Source organism: Schistocerca serialis, chromosome 2 (assembly GCF_023864345.2).
Source record: "Schistocerca serialis cubense isolate TAMUIC-IGC-003099 chromosome 2, iqSchSeri2.2, whole genome shotgun sequence".
In the NCBI taxonomy this organism is placed as follows: Eukaryota; Metazoa; Arthropoda; class Insecta; order Orthoptera; family Acrididae; genus Schistocerca; species Schistocerca serialis.
In genome coordinates this window covers 891581109-891599065 of record NC_064639.1, presented here as the reverse complement: position 1 = coordinate 891599065, position 17957 = coordinate 891581109, and the positions used below count along the sequence as shown (strand labels likewise).

General features: G+C 42.6%; 1 protein-coding gene across 1 annotated transcript in view; it reads right to left on the bottom strand.

Annotated features, from left to right (window-relative positions):
* LOC126456501 (dynein beta chain, ciliary-like) overlaps positions 1-17957 on the bottom strand; it is a 186722-nt gene that overhangs the window by 111041 nt on the left and 57724 nt on the right. Inside the window, exon 6 of the mRNA XM_050092251.1 lies at positions 10695-10847. Within this exon, the coding sequence (XP_049948208.1) occupies positions 10695-10847 (153 nt within the window). The remainder of the gene's footprint in view (positions 1-10694; positions 10848-17957) is intronic.

The window sequence follows — 17957 nt, the reverse complement described above, 5'->3', positions numbered from 1 at the left end:
CATGAATAGGTTGGCGTACGAGGGGGCCATCCTGGTACCCATGGCTGTTCCCTTTAATTGTTGGTATGTCTGGCCTACAACAGTGAAGAAGTTGTGGGTCAGGATGAAGCTGGCTAAGGTAATGAGGAAAGAGGTTTTAGGTAGGGTGGCAGGTGATCGGCGTGAAAGGAAGTGCTCCATCGCAGCGACGCCCTGGACGTGCGGGATATTTGTGTATTACGGAAGTGGCATCAATGGTTACAAGGATGGTTTCTGGGGGTAACAGATTGGGTAAGGATTCCAGGCGTTCGAGAAAGTGGTTGGTGTCTTTGATGAAGGATGGGAGCTGTTGATCTACGTAGGCAGAGATACGTTTTGTGGGGGCTTGGTAACCAGCTACAATGGGGCGGCCGGGATGATTGGGTTTGTGAATTTTAGGAAGAAGGTAGAAGGTAGGGGTGCGGGGTGTCGGTGGGGTCAGGAGGTTGATGGAGTCAGGTGAAAGGTTTTGTAGGGGGCCTAAGGTTCTGAGGATTCCTTGAAGCTCCGCCTGGACACCAGGAATGGGTTTACCTTGGCAAACTTTGTATGTGGTGTTGTCTGAAAGCTGATGCAGTCCCTCAGCCACATACTCCAGACGATCAAGTACCACGGTCGTGGAACCCTTGTCCGCCGGAAGAATGACGATGGATCGGTCAGCCTTCAGATCACGAATAGCCTGGGCTTCAGCAGTGGTGATGTTGGGAGTAAGATTAAGGTTTTTTAAGAAGGATTGAGAGGCAAGGCTGGAGGTGAGAAACTCCTGGAAGGTTTGGAGAGGGTGATTTTGAGGAAGAGGAGGTGTGTCCTGCTGTGACGGAGGATGGAACTGTTCCAGGCAGGGTTCAATTTGGATAGTGTCTTGGGGAGTTGGATCATTAGGAGTAGGATTGGGATCATTTTTCTTCGTGGCAAAGTGATTTTTCCAGCAGAGAGTACGAGTGGAGGACAGTAAATCTTTGACGAGGGCTGTTTGGTTGAATCTGGGAGTGGGGCTGAAGGTGAGGCCTTTGGATAGGACAGAGGTTTCGGATTGGGAGAGAGGTTTGGAGGAGAGGTTAACTACTGAATTTGGGTGTTCTGGTTCCAGATTGTGTTGATTGGAATTTTGAGGTTTTGGAGGGAGTGGAGGTGGAAGTGGGAGGTTGAGTAGATGGGAGAGACTGGGTTTGTGTGCAACGAGAGGAGGTTGAGGTTTGCTGGAAAGGTTGTGAAGGGTGAGTGAGTTGCCTTTCCGGAGGTGGGAAACCAGGAGATTGGATAGTTTTTTGAGGTGAAGGGTGGCATGCTGTTCTAATTTGAGGTTGGCCTGTAGGAGGATGCTCTGAACAGCTGGTGTGGATGTGAGAGAGGAAAGATTGAGGACTTTTATTAAGGATAGGAGTTGACGGGTGTGTTCATTGGCTGAGTTGATGTGTAGGTGAAGGATTAGGTGGGTGAGGGCAATGGACTGTTCAGTTTGGAACTGATATAGAGACTGATGGAAAGAAGGGTTGCAGCCAGAGATGGGAACTTTAAGTGTGAGGCCTTTGGGGATAATGCCAAATGTCAGACAAGCCTGAGAAAATAAAATATGCGAGCGTAATCTGGCTAGGGTGAAGGCATGTTTGCAGAGGGAATGTAAATAAAACTTAATGGGGTCATTGTGGGGGTGTTGTGAGGGTGACATGGTATTAGAAGGTGGGAATGACCAGCAACAAACTGTCCATTCGCATGAATGGACACAGGCAGACAGTGTTTGTTGGTAATGAGGATCACCATGTGGCTAAACATGCCTTGGTGCACGGCCAGCACATCTTGGCACAGTGTTACACCATCCGGCTTATCTGGATACTTCCCACTAACACCAACCTATCCGAACTCCGGAGATGGGAACCACTAATTTCAAGTTGCCGCCACTCATACCTCACCTGTCATTCAACAACATCTTTGCCTCTGGACTTCCGCCTCGACTGACATCTCTGCCCAAACTCTTTGCCTTTGAATATGTCTGCTTATGTCTGTATATATGTGGATGGATATGTGTGTGTGTGGGTGCGAGTGTATACCCGTCCTTTTTTCCCCCTAAGGTAAGTCTTTCCGCTCCCGGCATTGGAATGACTCCTTACCCTCTCCCTTAAAACCCACATCCTTTCGTCTTTCCCTCTCCTTCCCTCTTTCCTGATGAGGCAACAGTTTGTTGCAAAAGCTTGAATTTTGTGTGTATGTTTGTGTTTGTTTGTGTGTCTATCGACCTGCCAGCGCTTTCGTTCGGTAAGTCACCTCATCTTTGTTTTTATATATAATTTTTCCCACATCGAATGTTTCCCCACACACACACACACACACACACACACACACACACACACACACACACACACACACACATCCCTTCAAACCCAGAACCTCCCACAGAAGAACCCCAAAAGTGTCCCACTTGTGACAGGATACTTTCCGGGACTGGATCAGACTCTGAATATGGCTCTCCAGCAGGGATACCACTTCCTCAAATCCTGCCCTGAAATGAGATCCATCCTTCATGAAATCCTCCCCAATCCACCAAGAGTGTCTTTCCACCGTCCACCTAACCTTCGTAACTTCTTAGTTCATCCCTATGAAATCCCCAATCCACCTTCCCTACCCTCTGGCTCCTACCCTAGTAACCGCCCCCCGGTGTAAAACCTGTCCCATGCACCCTCCCACCACCACCTACTCCAGTCCTGTAACCCGGAAGGTGTACATGATCAAAGGCAGAGCCACGTGGAAAGCACCCACATGATTTACCAACTGACCTGCCTACACTGTGAAGCTTTCTATGTGGGAATGACCAGCAACAAACTGTCCATTCGCATGAATGGACACAGGCAGACAGTGTTTGTTGGTAATGAGGATCACCCTGTGGCTAAACATGCCTTGGTGCACGGCCTGCACATCTTGGCACAGTGTTACACCGTCCGGGTTATCTGGATACTTTCCACTAACACCAACCTGTCAGAACTCCGGAGATGGGAACTTGCCCTTCAGTATATCCTCTCTTCTCGTTATCCGCCAGGCCTCAACCTCCGCTAATTTCAAGTTGCCACCGCTCATACCTCACCTGTCTTTCAACAACATCTTTGCCTCTTTACTTCCGCCTCGACTGACATCTCTGCCCAAACTCTTTGCCTTTACAAATGTCTGCTTGTATCTGTGTATGTGCGCATGGATATGTGTGTGTGTGCGAGTGTATACCTGTCCTTTTTTCCCCCTAAGGTAAGTCTTTCCGCTCCCGGGATTGGAATGACTCCTTACCCTCTCCCTTAAAACCCACATCCTTTCGTCTTTCCCTTCCTTCCCTCTTTCCTGATGAAGCAACCGTTTGTTGCGAAAGCTTGAATTTTGTGTGTATGTTTGTGTTTGTTTGTGTGTCTATCGACCTGCCAGCGCTTTTGTTTGGTAAGTCTCATCATCTTTGTTTATATATATAGGGCTATTACAAATGATTGAAGCGATTTCATAAATTCACGGTAGCTCCATTCATTGGCATATGGTCACGACACACTACAGATACGTAGAAAAACTCATAAAGTTTTGTTCGGCTGAAGCCACACTTCAGGTTTCTGCCGCCAGAGCGCTCGAGAGCGCAGTGAGACAATATAGCAACAGGAGCCGAGCAAGCGTATGTCGTGCTTGAAATGCACTCACATCAGTCAGTCATAACAGTGCAACGACACTTCAGGACAAAGTTCAACAAAGATCCACCAACTGCTAACTCCATTCAGCGATGGTATGCGCAGTTCAAAGCTTCTGGATGCCACTGTAAGGGGAAATCAGCGGGTCAGCCTGCAGTGAGCGAGGAAACGGTTAAACGCGTGCCGGCAAGTTTCACGCGTTGCCCGCAGAAGTCGACGAATAAAGCAACCAGGGAGCTAAACGTACCACAGCCGACGGTTTGGAAAATCTTACGGAAAAGGCTAAGGCAGAAGCCTTACCGTTTACAATTGCTACAAGCCCTGACACCCGATGACAAAGTCAAACACTTTGAAATTTCGGCGCGGTTGCAACAGCTCATGGAAGAGAGTGCATTCAGTGCGAAACTTGTTTTCAGTGATGAGGCAACATTTTTTCTTAATGGTGAAGTGAACAGACACAATGTGCGAATCTGGGCGGTAGAGAATCCTCACGCACTCCTGTAGCAAATTCGCAATTCACCAAAAGTTAACGTGTTTTGTACAATCTCACAGTTTAAAGTTTATGGCCCCTTTTTCTTCCGTGAAAAAAACGTTACAGGACATGTGTATCTGGACATGCTGCAAAATTGGCTCATGCCACAACTGGAGACTGACAGCGCCGACTTCATCTTTCAACAGGATGGTGCTCCACTGCAATTCCATCACGATGTTTGGCATTTCTTAAACAGGAGATTGGAAAACCGATGGATCGGTCATGGTGGAGATCATGATCAGCAATTCATGTCATGGCCTCCACGCTCTCCTGACTTAACCCCATGCGATTTCTTTCTGTGGGGTTATGTGAAAGATTCAGTGTTTAAACCTCCTCTACCAAAAAACGTGCCAGAACTGCGAGCTCGCATCAACGATGCTTTCGAACTCATTGATGGGGACATGCTGCGCCGAGTGTGGGAGGAACTTGATTATCGGCTTGATGTCTGCCGAATCACTAAAGGGGCACATATCGAACATTTCTGAATGCCTAAAAAAACTTTTTGAGTTTTTGTATGTGTGTGCAGAGCATTGTGAAAATATCTCAAATAATAAAGTTATTGTAGAGCTGTGAAATCGCTTCTATCATTTGTAATAACCCTGTATATATATATGAATATAATAGACGGAAACATTCCACGTGGGAAAAATATATCTAAAAACAAAGATGATGAGACTCACCAAACAAAAGCCCTGGCAGGTCGATAGACACACAAACAAACACAAACATACTCACAAAATTCAAGCTTTCACAACAAACAGTTGCTTCATCAGGAAAGAGGGAAGGAGAGGGAAAGACGAAAGTATGTGGGTTTTAAGGGAGAGGGTAAATAGTCATTCCAATCCCGGGAGCGGAAAGACTTACCTTAAGGGGAAAAAAGGACGGGTATACACTCGCACACACACACATATCCATCCACACATATACAGACACAAGCAGACATATTTAAAGACAAAGAGTTTGGGCAGAGATGTCAGTCGAGGCGGAAGTGCAGAGGCAAAGATGATGTTGAATGACAGGTGAGGTATGAGTGGCGGCAACTTGAAATTAGCGGAGATTGAGGCCTGGTGGGTAACGGGAAGAGAGGATATATTGAAGAGCAAGTGCCCATCTCCGGAGTTCGGATAGGTTGGTGTTGGTGGGAAGTATCCAGATAACCCGGACGGTGTAACACTGTGCCAAGATGTGCTGGCCGTGCACCAAGGCATGTTTAGCCACAGGGTGATCCTCATTACCAACAAACACTGTCTGCCTGTGTCCATTCATGCGAATGGACAGTTTGTTGCTGGTCATTCCCACATAGAATGCATCACAGTGTAGGCAGGTCAGTTGGTAAATCACGTGGGTGGTTTGTACCTGGAAAAGGTCTTCACATCACAGGAGCATATGCAGTTGGTGAGGTCACTGCACGACAGTTTTAGTTAACTGTCTTCAAATGTGGTGGCATTCTCAGAAAGACTATCAATAATTTTGCACATTATAGAATATCCAGGATTCCGCTGGAAAACACTTTGCACTTTATCATTCACTTTCTCAGCCACATGACCACGAGCTTGCCCAACTCACTCTGGATGTGTCACACAATATCCAGGGCATCACACAGTTCAGAACCAGCACCTTCCAGTCATATGAAGGCTTCTGATACCACTGAAAAGTTGGTATTGACGTATGCTGGGTTTCCAGATGAGGTTTCTGTAAAGACCTCTTTCAGAATTTTGATAGCATTTGATTCATAGCTATCAAGCTCACAAATTGGTGCAGTAATACTCAGCAGCACCGAACCAGGAACTCCATAGTGTAAGAACAGGCTAACGGGGAAGGAAAGTGATGGTGCTTGTTCTTTGAATTTCTGCACCTATAGCAGAGCTTTCACATAGGTTTTCTTGCCACAGGAAATTAATTTGTCCACATCAAGGTAAATTGATTGCACCTCTTGCATATGCAAGGTAAATGACATACACCATACGGGGGTAGAATATCTGAAGCCCTTGTCTGCTTTAGCCATGTATCAAACACCATCTGTTACTAGCAGCAATACGTATGTTATTTCTGTTCACACCATCCAGTCACAGTAGCTTCACAGAATTGTAAAACAAAATGGCAATTATCAAGCTGTTTACCCTGTCGAGAGCGTCACATGTTAGGAGGAACATTTCTCCAGACGTTTAAGAAAACAGCAACATCATTTGGAACATAACACACACACACATTGTTAATTTCACCTATGGTCACACAGCTTTTGGTCAGCAGCATTAATTTATATTTCGTTGCACACCTCCATGCAGCACATGAATAAATAGTTCTTTCTCAATGTAGATTCATCTGGAACTGAATTTGTTGTGTGCTTCACCAATAATTGTCTGAATCATGGCTTCTTCATCTTCTAAAATGGCATGTTGCAAGATACTATCATCCCACATAAGTCCTTGAAGAAAGATTGCATGGTTGAAGCTGGACCTTTCTGTTCAAAATTATAGTGTTTGTCTGCTGTCATTTTCAGCACTTCTCTTTACACAGCTGCTGTGATTGGCAGTATTACGGTGTTGTTGCATATGAAAGCACTTCCCTGCACTAAAATTAACTTCATATAGTCCACAAAATAATGCTTCCCCAAACTATAGTCCTGATTGACAAAGCTCTGCAGCAATTGTTGTGCTTATTTGTGGCAATATCATCTGAAAGATTGCCATGTGAGCAACATAGTCATGCTTTTATTCTAGTGTCCTTAAATACATGACAAATTCATGCTTTTTTGGGAAAAGTTGGCTAAAATATAGCATATTGTGGCAAACGTTGGCCAAAATATGAATTATTACTGAAAAAGGTGTGAACATGACTTTACACACACAATAAAAATACATTTATCTACACTAATTTATCTGGATTCATGCATAAATTGTTGTAAAATTCATCCTAAAGTTCAGGGAAAATATATGACTTGTCATTAAAATCCAGGTCCCAATTATTGCACCTTGAATCCTGCCACCCAGATCTGTGATGGTGTCAAAGGACATTTATGCTATCATAGCTTTAACCTGAGTCAGAAAACGGCTACTCAACAGTGTACAAAATTATGTGTCGAATATAGTCCTAAATCAACTTTACTACGCAGGTGTCTTAGGGATTGTGACGGCCTCCTGTGTCTGATACCTTCTTGCATTAGCACTTTATGTGCATGCTACTCTCATGATGCAGATACTCAGTGCATACCTGTGCAAACCAGATTGCTTCAGCACTCACGGAGTCTTGCATTTTAATAGTTTGAAAATTCTGCTGTCCATCATGATAGTTTGTACTTATTTTTCTAGTATCTGTAGGCTGATCACATCCAAGTCAGCAATGTCAGAACAGCTGTAATATATTCATCCAAACTACTTCTGCATGTCTTCCGGTACAATGGCCATGACAGCACATAAATTACTGGCATTCATATAAATCAGAACAATAAACATATATAATGACAAGTACATATTGAAGATAAGCAAGAACTTGTGATTTATAAACTGCAGCAAATTAATATTAAGCATGAAGTGTCTCTACTAAGCAAAGAGGTTCTCGCTGTCTAATCCCATGGAGCATCACTAAATAGAACAACCACTGACACTGAAAAAAGAACACATCTGGTGGCTGGCCTTTGAACTCACTGGCACCTACAGAACACAGTGGGTGACTGTTTTATTCACTACAGTCTATATAAAGAAACTACAGTCTGTATAAAGAAGACAACAAACTTGTTCACAATATATTATCAAGAATTGATTTCTGTGCAAATTTCATTACTTTGTATTAATACATATTTAATTTCACAATCTTTGGTTACTTCTATGATCCAAAAGTGTCTACTAATTTTGACTGATCCACAAATGATTAGAAGGTCTGTACCAGTTCATATTCAAAGTCCTCTTTGTGGTAGACACCAGCAATAATTTCCATGAACATATACCATAAAGTATGCATTTACGACATTATTCTACCCTCGATTTTCCATTTTTTTAAATGTACATTTGAGTTTACTGAGACTCCTTCGATTCTACTATAACCACTCTTAGTTAAGGACTGTAAGACTGTCGAGAAATGCTGCACACCATGCTCACTGATCACATAAATATGTTGCAGAATATCTATGACAGAACATTGGACATACAGACAAATACAATGTCTGAAAACGAACTAGTTATAACTTTGAAACTCAAGTCACACTGTGACATATTCACAGGTTAAACTGAAAACTGCAGCAACATTGGTCTTCAGGAAACATACACGTATTTCTAAGAATGTACACATGATAACACAACTACTGGACATACACTCCTCGACAATTCTGTGTGATAAAACTTATTTGCCTAGTCTGTGTGATTATTAAGCAATACACGAGCTGATACTTATCCTGCATGAAAGAACACTTTTGTGTGAGAAAAATTTAAATAAAAATTAATATTTAGTAATTTTAACTTACGTTTCTAGATAGTTTCCAATAAAATTAAATATGCAGATGATCAGTCAGTGTTGGCTGAGTCCAAGAAAGAACTACAATTAATGAGAGTGAGCATTGTAAAAGCGAGAAAAGAGTATGGCCGGAGGATAAAAATAGGAAACATCAAAGTGATGGAAATCAGAAAACATGAAAAATCATTTGGGTATTTGGGAAGTTTGGTGACAGGGAATAGAAGCTGCTTAGGGAAAATAAGATATTCTATATCTACAGATAAAAGAACTTTTGAAATAATGAATGGCTTGTTGGTAGCAAAATGCTTTCTGACAGAGTTAAAAAAGGGATTCACCAAGTGTCTTATCTGAAGTGAAATATCATATGGAAGCAAATACTGACAATCAAAAAAGAAAGAGGAAAATTACCAGAATACTTTTGAAATGTGGTGAAAGTGCTAAAAGTGAAATGGACTGACAGAATGACAAATGAAGAAGTATTTCCAAGAAGAAGACAGCGAAGAGAACTAGTGTAAATGATATGTAAGAAGAAAACATCCTGGGTGTGACATGCAATGAACTGCGAAGAAATTGCCTGCAGTGAAGAGTTAATAAAGGAAAATATTGCTGGGAAGAGAGGAAGAAGAAGACTTGGTATACTAGATGGCACTAAGAAAAGGACAAAGTTACAGGCAGATTAAGGAAGAGGTACAGGACAGAGAGAGTGGAGTGTGCTCATTTACTATCTGTTGTAAGGTATACAGGTTTACATAAAGTCCCAGAACACTTTCAATTATTTATTGCACAAGAACTAAACATTGTATAGATGTCATACATATTGCATTTTGAAGAGAAACTCTGAAAGTTTTTTTTTTTACAAACATTCGATATGCGAACCATGAGTGACCCGGCAGACATCAATACAGTAATCAAATTCTTGCCAGACCTGTCCCAGTATGGCATTGTCGTGTATTCTCTCCCAGAGCTCTGCTACATCACGTGGTAGAAGCGATCTTTAATGTGTCCCCACAGAAAAAAGTCACAAGGAGTTAGATCTGGTGATCAGGAAGGCCATTTCTGAAACAGCTTGCTCCACACCTGAACTCGCCGTGTTTGCGACTAGTGCTAACTACCGGCACAGTAACAAACTGTGCTGTGGTGGTATACATGAAAAAAAAACTTTCAGAGTTTCTCTTCAAAATGACATATGTTTGATATCTGTACAATGTTGGTTCTTGTGCAATAAATAATTGAAAGAGTTCCAGGACTTTATGTGCACCCTGTAATATATACCAAAAAGAAGGATGTTCACTAAAATAATAATTAGGTACACTGCCACAAACACATCCAGTCCTATTAAACATGATTCCTGCTGTTTTTAGGTTTCAGTTTTATTTTTATAAAAAGACAAAGGTCTCTGCCTACCATCGCCCTCATTACGGGTGGGTCCCTCTCATTGTGGGATCTGAATGACCAGCCCTTTCTTTTAACCTCTTCTCCCCCCCCCCCCCCCTGCACCCTCTCAGCCCTGCCACCCTTCCCCTAGGAAGAAACTATTATTTCCAAATGCTAGGCATTGTGCCCATTTTATACATGTGTACCAGTAGTTTTACTCATTTTGCCTCCTGGAAGTAAATAATGGCTACCTATACCTATTCTGTCTCATAACTTCTTAGTTTTCTCGAATGAATTTTCTACTGATACAATTAAAAGAGAAAATTGACATAAAAAACAGTGATTCTTCAAAAGCCCTAAGCTATGTAACCTTTCCAAAGAAACCACTTCATGTAAACAGCTGATAGCACAACTTCAACAGTTGCATCACGTGCCATCTGCAACACATTGTTCACAGGCACCTGCCACATATCAATCACAACTAAACCATTAATGATATACTGGATAAACTGAGAGTCACATATTTAGTTGTAGAATTTCAAACCCATTTTATTTCTAAATTTCAATTGTCGTATGTTCACTATTTACAGTACTGATCTTAGCTTCACTATGACAGTGACTTACAAAGCAAGACTTTAAAAATGTTAATTATCAGTCAAAAATTACAATATTACCTGCTACTACATTACGGAACATTGACTTGAAGCAAGGGAAATATGCACTATCAGTCAGCTCTAGTATTGAAGCCATATCCACAACTCGAGGGTCACGCATCTGATGGTACAAATTTTCCATGTTCTTCAGACGGTTATTCCAAAACAAAATTTCTGCACACAAAAGAAAAAAAAAACAGTGTCATATGTAGCTCTGAATGAAATTAAATAAGCTCTTATTACTAAGAAAGGATTTGTAGCAATCTTTAAATACTTTATCTGTAATGTACAAAACAGTTGTGTTGTTCCATAATCGATTATGAAGAAAATCATGTCAGAAATGGTTCCTTCTGTGATAAACATTGGAAGTGAAATAATAGTTCATCTGATGTAAAAACAAAATGACTGTCAGTATAATTCAAGATACAGATAAATGTATTGCTCTCCAACACGGAAACAAGATGGCTGATGTAACATGATATAATAAATAAAATGGTTTACACTCCTGAAACAGAAAAACAATACATACACAATGAGACTAGCAATGCACCAACTTGTGTGTAAGGTGTACCACAACTGTTCGTGAATACATGAATATAATGACTTGCTACTAGGTTGCTGAAGGTACTCTACACTGTAATAGCAGTTGGTCATTAATAACTTGAATACTGCTTCATTAAATGTACACAACTTTTTCATTTCTTTTATATGGGCTGTAAGTTTGTAATACAATTTTATATCTTTAATGTTTGTTAGCTTTTGTGTAGTAGCCTTGTTTACTCTTTTTATATGGATATCACTGCACATTCTTATATTATATGAATGCAGATTTGGGTTGTTTTTGAAATTTTCAATGCCCCTTTTTATGTTACTTACACTTTTTTGTATGTAGAGGCATGGTAAAGGTAGAATATTTAGCTGTCAAAATATATGCTTGGAGGGTTTTTGTTATAACTTCAAGTTGAACAAATATATTTCAAGGAAGACGCAATACATGAAAGTCACAGATCAAGTAAACAGAGTAAGACGTGTGTACACTTCAACAGTCAAATCATAACTGAGTCCAAGTCTAGCGGCCGCTAGCTGACTGGCCGCTTATGTGGCACTGCTGCTGTATGGCTGGCAGACAGCGCCGCATGAGCGTAACTGCGCGGCGGCACTTTGAAAGATCGGCGAGTCACAACACTTTCCCCCCCTATGAATTTTTTGCACAGGTCTTGATGGAGGTGGCCTGTAGATTGCTAACGTCCACAGGTGTTGTTTGACTGGCCATAAAGTCTCGAGGAGGAGGCTTCCCGTACGGACGGAAGTGTCCCTGATGATAATGGGTCGAGATGACAGGAGGCATGGGGGTCATATCTGCTGGAGCCCCGTGCACCAATCTGCCCACTGCGGCAAGTCCGGTTGTTATAACAGGAGACATGGGTGATGTGTCCGCGTTCGTAGGAGAAGGAGGCGAGTAGAGTTGCTCCGACAGATGATGGTCATCTGGTTCCTGCATGGGCACGTCTCCTGGTGGCGTCAGTTCTTGTGCTGGCACTGATATGATGGTAAGAGCACTGCATTGTGAGTAATGAGAGATTCCAGTATCCCGAGCGTCAGGTAGAGCCAAAGGGGTTGTAGCAGCATCCGGAACAGCCGTTGCCAGCACACGAGGCCGAAGCTGGTCCGAATGACGCACTGCAACAACCGTGTCCATCTGGATTTCAAACAGGCGTTGGCCATGGTGTCATAAGATGCGGCCAGGACTCCATTTTGGCCGCCTGCCATATCCCCGTACCCATACAAGGTCGTCGACGGTGAACCGGCCAAGCGAAAGCACCCACGGCCGTGAAGTGGAAGGCCACAGAATATGAAGTCGCGTGCGGGGCTGTCGGCCATGTAAGAGCTCAGCCGGGCTGTGGTCGCCCATGGGGGTGAAATTGTAAGAAGCCAGAAATTGGAGAAGCGCATCATCAGCAGAAGAAGTCAGGAGTTTCCTCATCTGAGCCTTAAATGTGCGGACCAGTCGTTCAGCCTCACTGTTTGACTGTGGATGGAACGGAGGGGTCGTGACATGCATGACGCCGTGATGCGCTTAAAAATCCGCAAAATCAGAAGAGGCAAATTGCAGACCATTATCAGTAACAAGAGTAGAGGGAAGGCCTTCCAAAGAGAAAATGCGAGCTAGAGCATTGGTGGTTGCTGCGGTGGTAGGCAACATGCAACGGACAATGAAATGAAAGTTAGAGTAGACATCAATAACGAGAAGCCAATAAGTACCTAAAAAAGTCAGCATGAATACGCTCCCAGGGCTTCTCAGGCGAAGGTCACGGTGCTAAAGATGACTTCGGGGCGGCGGCCTGTGACACACAAGGGCCGCAGGCAGCGACCATGTGTGCGATTAGAGTCAATGCTGGGCCAATACACATGACAGTGCGCCAGAGATTTTGTGCGAGAGACACCCCAGTGCCTTGGTGAAGGAGGCGCAAGACCGAAGCACGCAAAGATGCAGGTACCACAACACGCGGCGAAGCATTTTTGGTGGAAAGAAGGATAACACCATCCCTAGCCGTGAGGCGGTAATGCAAAGCGTAGTAGTTCCGCAATGGATCAGAAGTCTTAGCGGATGGACGATCTGGCCAACCCTTCTGAATATAGCGTAAAACCCGGGAGAGGGTAGGGCCAGAACTCGTAGCAGCCGCCAGCCGGTCCCCAGTGATGGGGAACCCGTCCACAACCCGCTGCTCGGCAACATCCAGGTGGAAACACAAAAGTTTGTCCCTATCGAACGCCAGATCAGGACCCATGGGAAGGCGAGACAGTGCATCAGCATTCGAAAGTTGAGCCATCGGCCGGAAATGAATCTCATAATTGAAACAAGACAAGTAAAGAGCCCAACGCTGGAGGCGGTGTGCAGCCTTGTCGGGAAGTGACGATGGATGAAACAAGGAAACAAGTGGTTTGTGATCCGTAACAAGATGAAATTTGGATCCATAGAGAAAAACACCAAACTTATGAAGAGCATAAATAATGGCCAAAGCTTCTTTTTCAATTTGAGAATACTTTTGTTGGGCATCCGTGAGCGTTTTGGAGGCATAAGCAATGGGTTGTTCAGAACCATCAGAAAAACGGTGCGCAAGGACTGCACCGACCCCGTATTGAGAGGCGTCCATGGCAAGAACAAGAAGTTGGCCAGGTCGATAAGTAGCCAGGCACAGGGCCTGTTTCAGCATAATCTTCAATTTCTGGAAAACCACATCGCATGAAGCAGACCAGTGAAAAGGCACGTTTTTATGCAACAGGCGATGCAACGGCTGAGCCATCGAAGCAGCAGATGGTAAAGATTTGTGATAGTATGCTATTTTCCCCAAGAAGGCCTGCAGTTCCTTTAAAGATGTAGGGCGAGGAAGGGCATCGATCGCAGCGACAGTTTGCTGAAGCAGACGAATACCATCCCGAGAGAGTTGAAACCCCTAGTATGTGATAGATGCCTGAAAAAATTTTGATTTCTGAAGATTACACTTAAGACCGGCAGTCTGTAAGACATGAAAAAGTGTGCGGAGATTTTGAAGATGTTCATCAGTGGTGGAGCCAGTGACAACAATGTCGTCCTGGTAATTTCTACACCCAGGGACAGTGAGCAATAATTGTTCCAAGAATCACTGAAAGAGAGCAGGGGCACTGGCAACCCCGAATGGCAATCGTTGGTATTGATAGAGGATGAAAGGCGTGTTAAGGACCAGAAACTGCCAGGAAGCAACATCAAGAGGAAGTTGATGATAAGCTTCTGACAGGTCAAGTTTAGAAAAATACTGGCCTCCAGCAAGTTTAGTGAACAATTCTTCAGGTCGAGGCATAGGGTAGGTGTCGATAAGGCATTTAGCATTTACAGTGGCTTTGAAATCGCCACAGAGACGAATATCACCATTTGGCTTAGCAACGACAACGACAGTAGAGGACCACTCACTGGAAGTGACAGGAAGCAAGACCCCTGAAGCAGTGAGACGATCCAGCTCCCGTTTGACCTGATCACGAAGGGCCACAGGAATGGGCCGAGCCCGAAAAAACTTAGGCCGAGCAGTGTGTTTGATCGTGATAAGAGCATCAAAGTCGTTTGCACGGCCTAACCCAGGAGAAAAAAGGGACGAAAATGCCATCGACAAGAAATCCAATTGAGCATAAGGAATAGCATCAGAGACGATATTGACAGAGTCATCTATGGAGAACCCAAAAACGCGAAAGGCATCGAAACCAAAAAGATTCTCCGCATTACTATGGTCGACCACAAATATGTGAACAGTGCGAACGACAGATTTGTAAGATACCTCAGCATCAAATTGTCCCAAGAGAGAAATCTGTTTATTGTAAGTCCGTAATTGCCTAGTGACAGGTGACAGGATTGGAGAACCCAACTGAAGATATGTCTGAGAATTGATGATAGTGGCAGCAGAACCAGTATCCACCTGCATGCGAACATCTCGACCAAGTATTAGGACAGTGAGGAATAACTTCCCTGAAAGGGAAGAAGTACAATTGACAGACAACACAGAATCAGAATCAGCATCATGTTCATGAACATCATGTATGCAGTCGGATTTGCAAACAGATGACACATGACCCTTTTTTTTGCATTTGTGACACACGGCCCAATGTTGTGAACAATCTTCTCGTGAATGTTTCGTAAAACACTGCGGACATGAAGGAAGTTGCCGTGGGTTTTGCTACAGTTTCTTAGTGGTTTGTTTAGGTTAGGCCGAGGCTGCGCTTGGGAGTGTACTGCGGCCACGTCGGCCGGCGGGGACATGCCACACGCTTTGTCAAGATCGCACAGAGGTTGTATTTCCCCGACGTCACCCCATCCCTCTATTTGCGCTCCAGCGGCGCGAGAAATTTCAAAAAACTGGACTTCATCTAGAGGGACTTCATCTAGAGTCAGATTTGCCAACTGAAGGGCTCATTGCCTAACTTCTTTGTCGGGCGCCGATTGGATAATAGCATCCCGTACCATGGAATCGGCATAGGATTCTTTGTGAACTTCAGTAACAAATTGACACTTTCTACTGAGGCCGTGAAGTTCAGCAATCCAAGTGCGATAGGATTAATTCTGTTGTTTTTGACAACGATAAAAGGCAACAGATGCGTTTGCTTTTGAAAATAGACAGACAGAAGTGATAGACATACAGAAGTGAGCACATTTCAGCAAAGGACAAAGACGCAGGATCTTTCAAAGGAGCCAATTGTGACAACAATCGATACATTTGAGGTGAAATCCATGAAAGGAACAGACACTTACATGTTTGTTCAACCGTGACATGAAATGCCAAGAAGTGCTGTCAAAGACGTTTTTCGTAATCAGACCAGTCTTCCGCCGTCTCATCGTAAGAAGGAAAAGTAGGTAGAGAGAATGATGAGAGACACCCCGCATTTGATGCCGCGACGAAATCATGAATCGCATTTGTGAGAATCGTTTGCTGTTCTATGAGACCTTGCAATAGTTACTCTAAAGTAGCCATCGAAACATGTAGGTCAATGTCGGAAAAGAAAAATCCCATCCTCGTTGTCAATTGTTATAACTTCAAGTTGAACATATATATTTCAAGGAAGACGCAATACATGAAAATCACAGATCAAGTAAACAGAGTAAGACGTGTGTACACTTTAACAGTCAAATCATAACTGAGTCCAAGTCTAGCTGCCGCTGGCTGGCTGGCCGCTAACATGGCGCTGCTGCTGCATGGCTGGCAGACAGCGCCGCATGTAGAGGACGCGTGTAACTACGCGGTGGCACTTTGAAAGATTGGCGAGTCACAACAGTTTTAGCCTGGAACTGTTTGTAATTATTCTAACAGCTCATTTTTGTAGTGCGAAGATGGTTCTTGTAGTGTGAAGATGGTTTTTAGATTTTTCGTATTATGACCCCAGAAGGTGAGGCCATAGGTAATAGCAGTGTGAATGTAAGTGAAGTAGACTGTTCTTCTATATTGTTTACTAGACACATTACTAATTACACATAGTGCAAAGCCAGCGAAATTAACTTGCTAGTGACATGTGGGCTTTCCAATCCAAATTTTCATATATGTGGACACCTAAAAAATTTTGTGACAGCTACTCTCTTAACTTCTTTATTTTGTATTCTGAGATCTAGGTCATTTTGTGACTTTGTTTTCATATAATGGATGTAATTAGTTTTGAAATATTTAAAGTTAACTTGTTCATTCAAACCAATTTTCTAAATATTAAAAACTATAGTTGCAGACGTTGGCAATACTTGGCCTTTGAAAAACTGTTCTGATTTACAGGCAAGGGATTGAATTTGTCAAGCAAATTTGTAATACAATGTTTAATGACTGTCTATATTACTTCTGAAACAATAGATAACAAAGCTATTGGTCTATGATTTCCAACTTATTGCCCTTTTATACAGTGGTTTTATTTTTGAAATATTTAATCTTTGTGGAAACACTCCTTCTGATAATGATATATTTATGATATGTGAGAGCAGTTCTGACACGACACTAGCACATTTTATTACGACCAAAGCAGGTAATTCATCAATCCCTGCAGACAATTTATTCATCATTGTTTTTGTTATTCTTAGAACGTCTGGTTTATTTGTGGGGCACAGCAATATTGAATTGATACTTTGTTCTCTTTGAACACAGGTTTCACTATTCCTATGGCAATTTTTACTCAGATTGATGGGAGTATTTATGAAGTAGTCATTTATGTAATTTACAAAGGTAAGATTTGTGAGTAAAACACCACGATCATCTTTTAAAACAATGTCTTCTTCATTTTTAACATTTTTGTTTATTTCTTTTTTTTCTTTTTTACTTCATTCCATATTGATTTAATGTGTTCGTTGACCCTAAAATTACTTTGTCAATGTGGATTGTTTTAGCATTTTCAATCACCTTCCTATAAATGTTCTTATATGTCTTAACATAGTCTGCAAATTGTTTGTTTTTGTTGTCTTTTTTTATTTGACTGAGATGTTTTAGAGTTTGACTAGATACTATGACAGCAGGCGACACCCACTGGCTGTCATTTCTTGGCATGACACTGATTTTTGTAAGCTTTCTTGGAAAACACATCTCAAATAGGTACATGAAAGTACTACAAAAAGCATTGTATGAGTCATCAGTTGTTGTTTTTGAAAATATATGTTCCCAGGTTCCCTTTGCTAAAGTCTGAAAAAAGTATTTACTTTTTTTGTGCAGAAGTGTCTTTTATATTCTCACTTTTATTTTACTACCTAGGGTATAGAAGAATTTATACATGTGACAAGTGTGCTGTGATCTG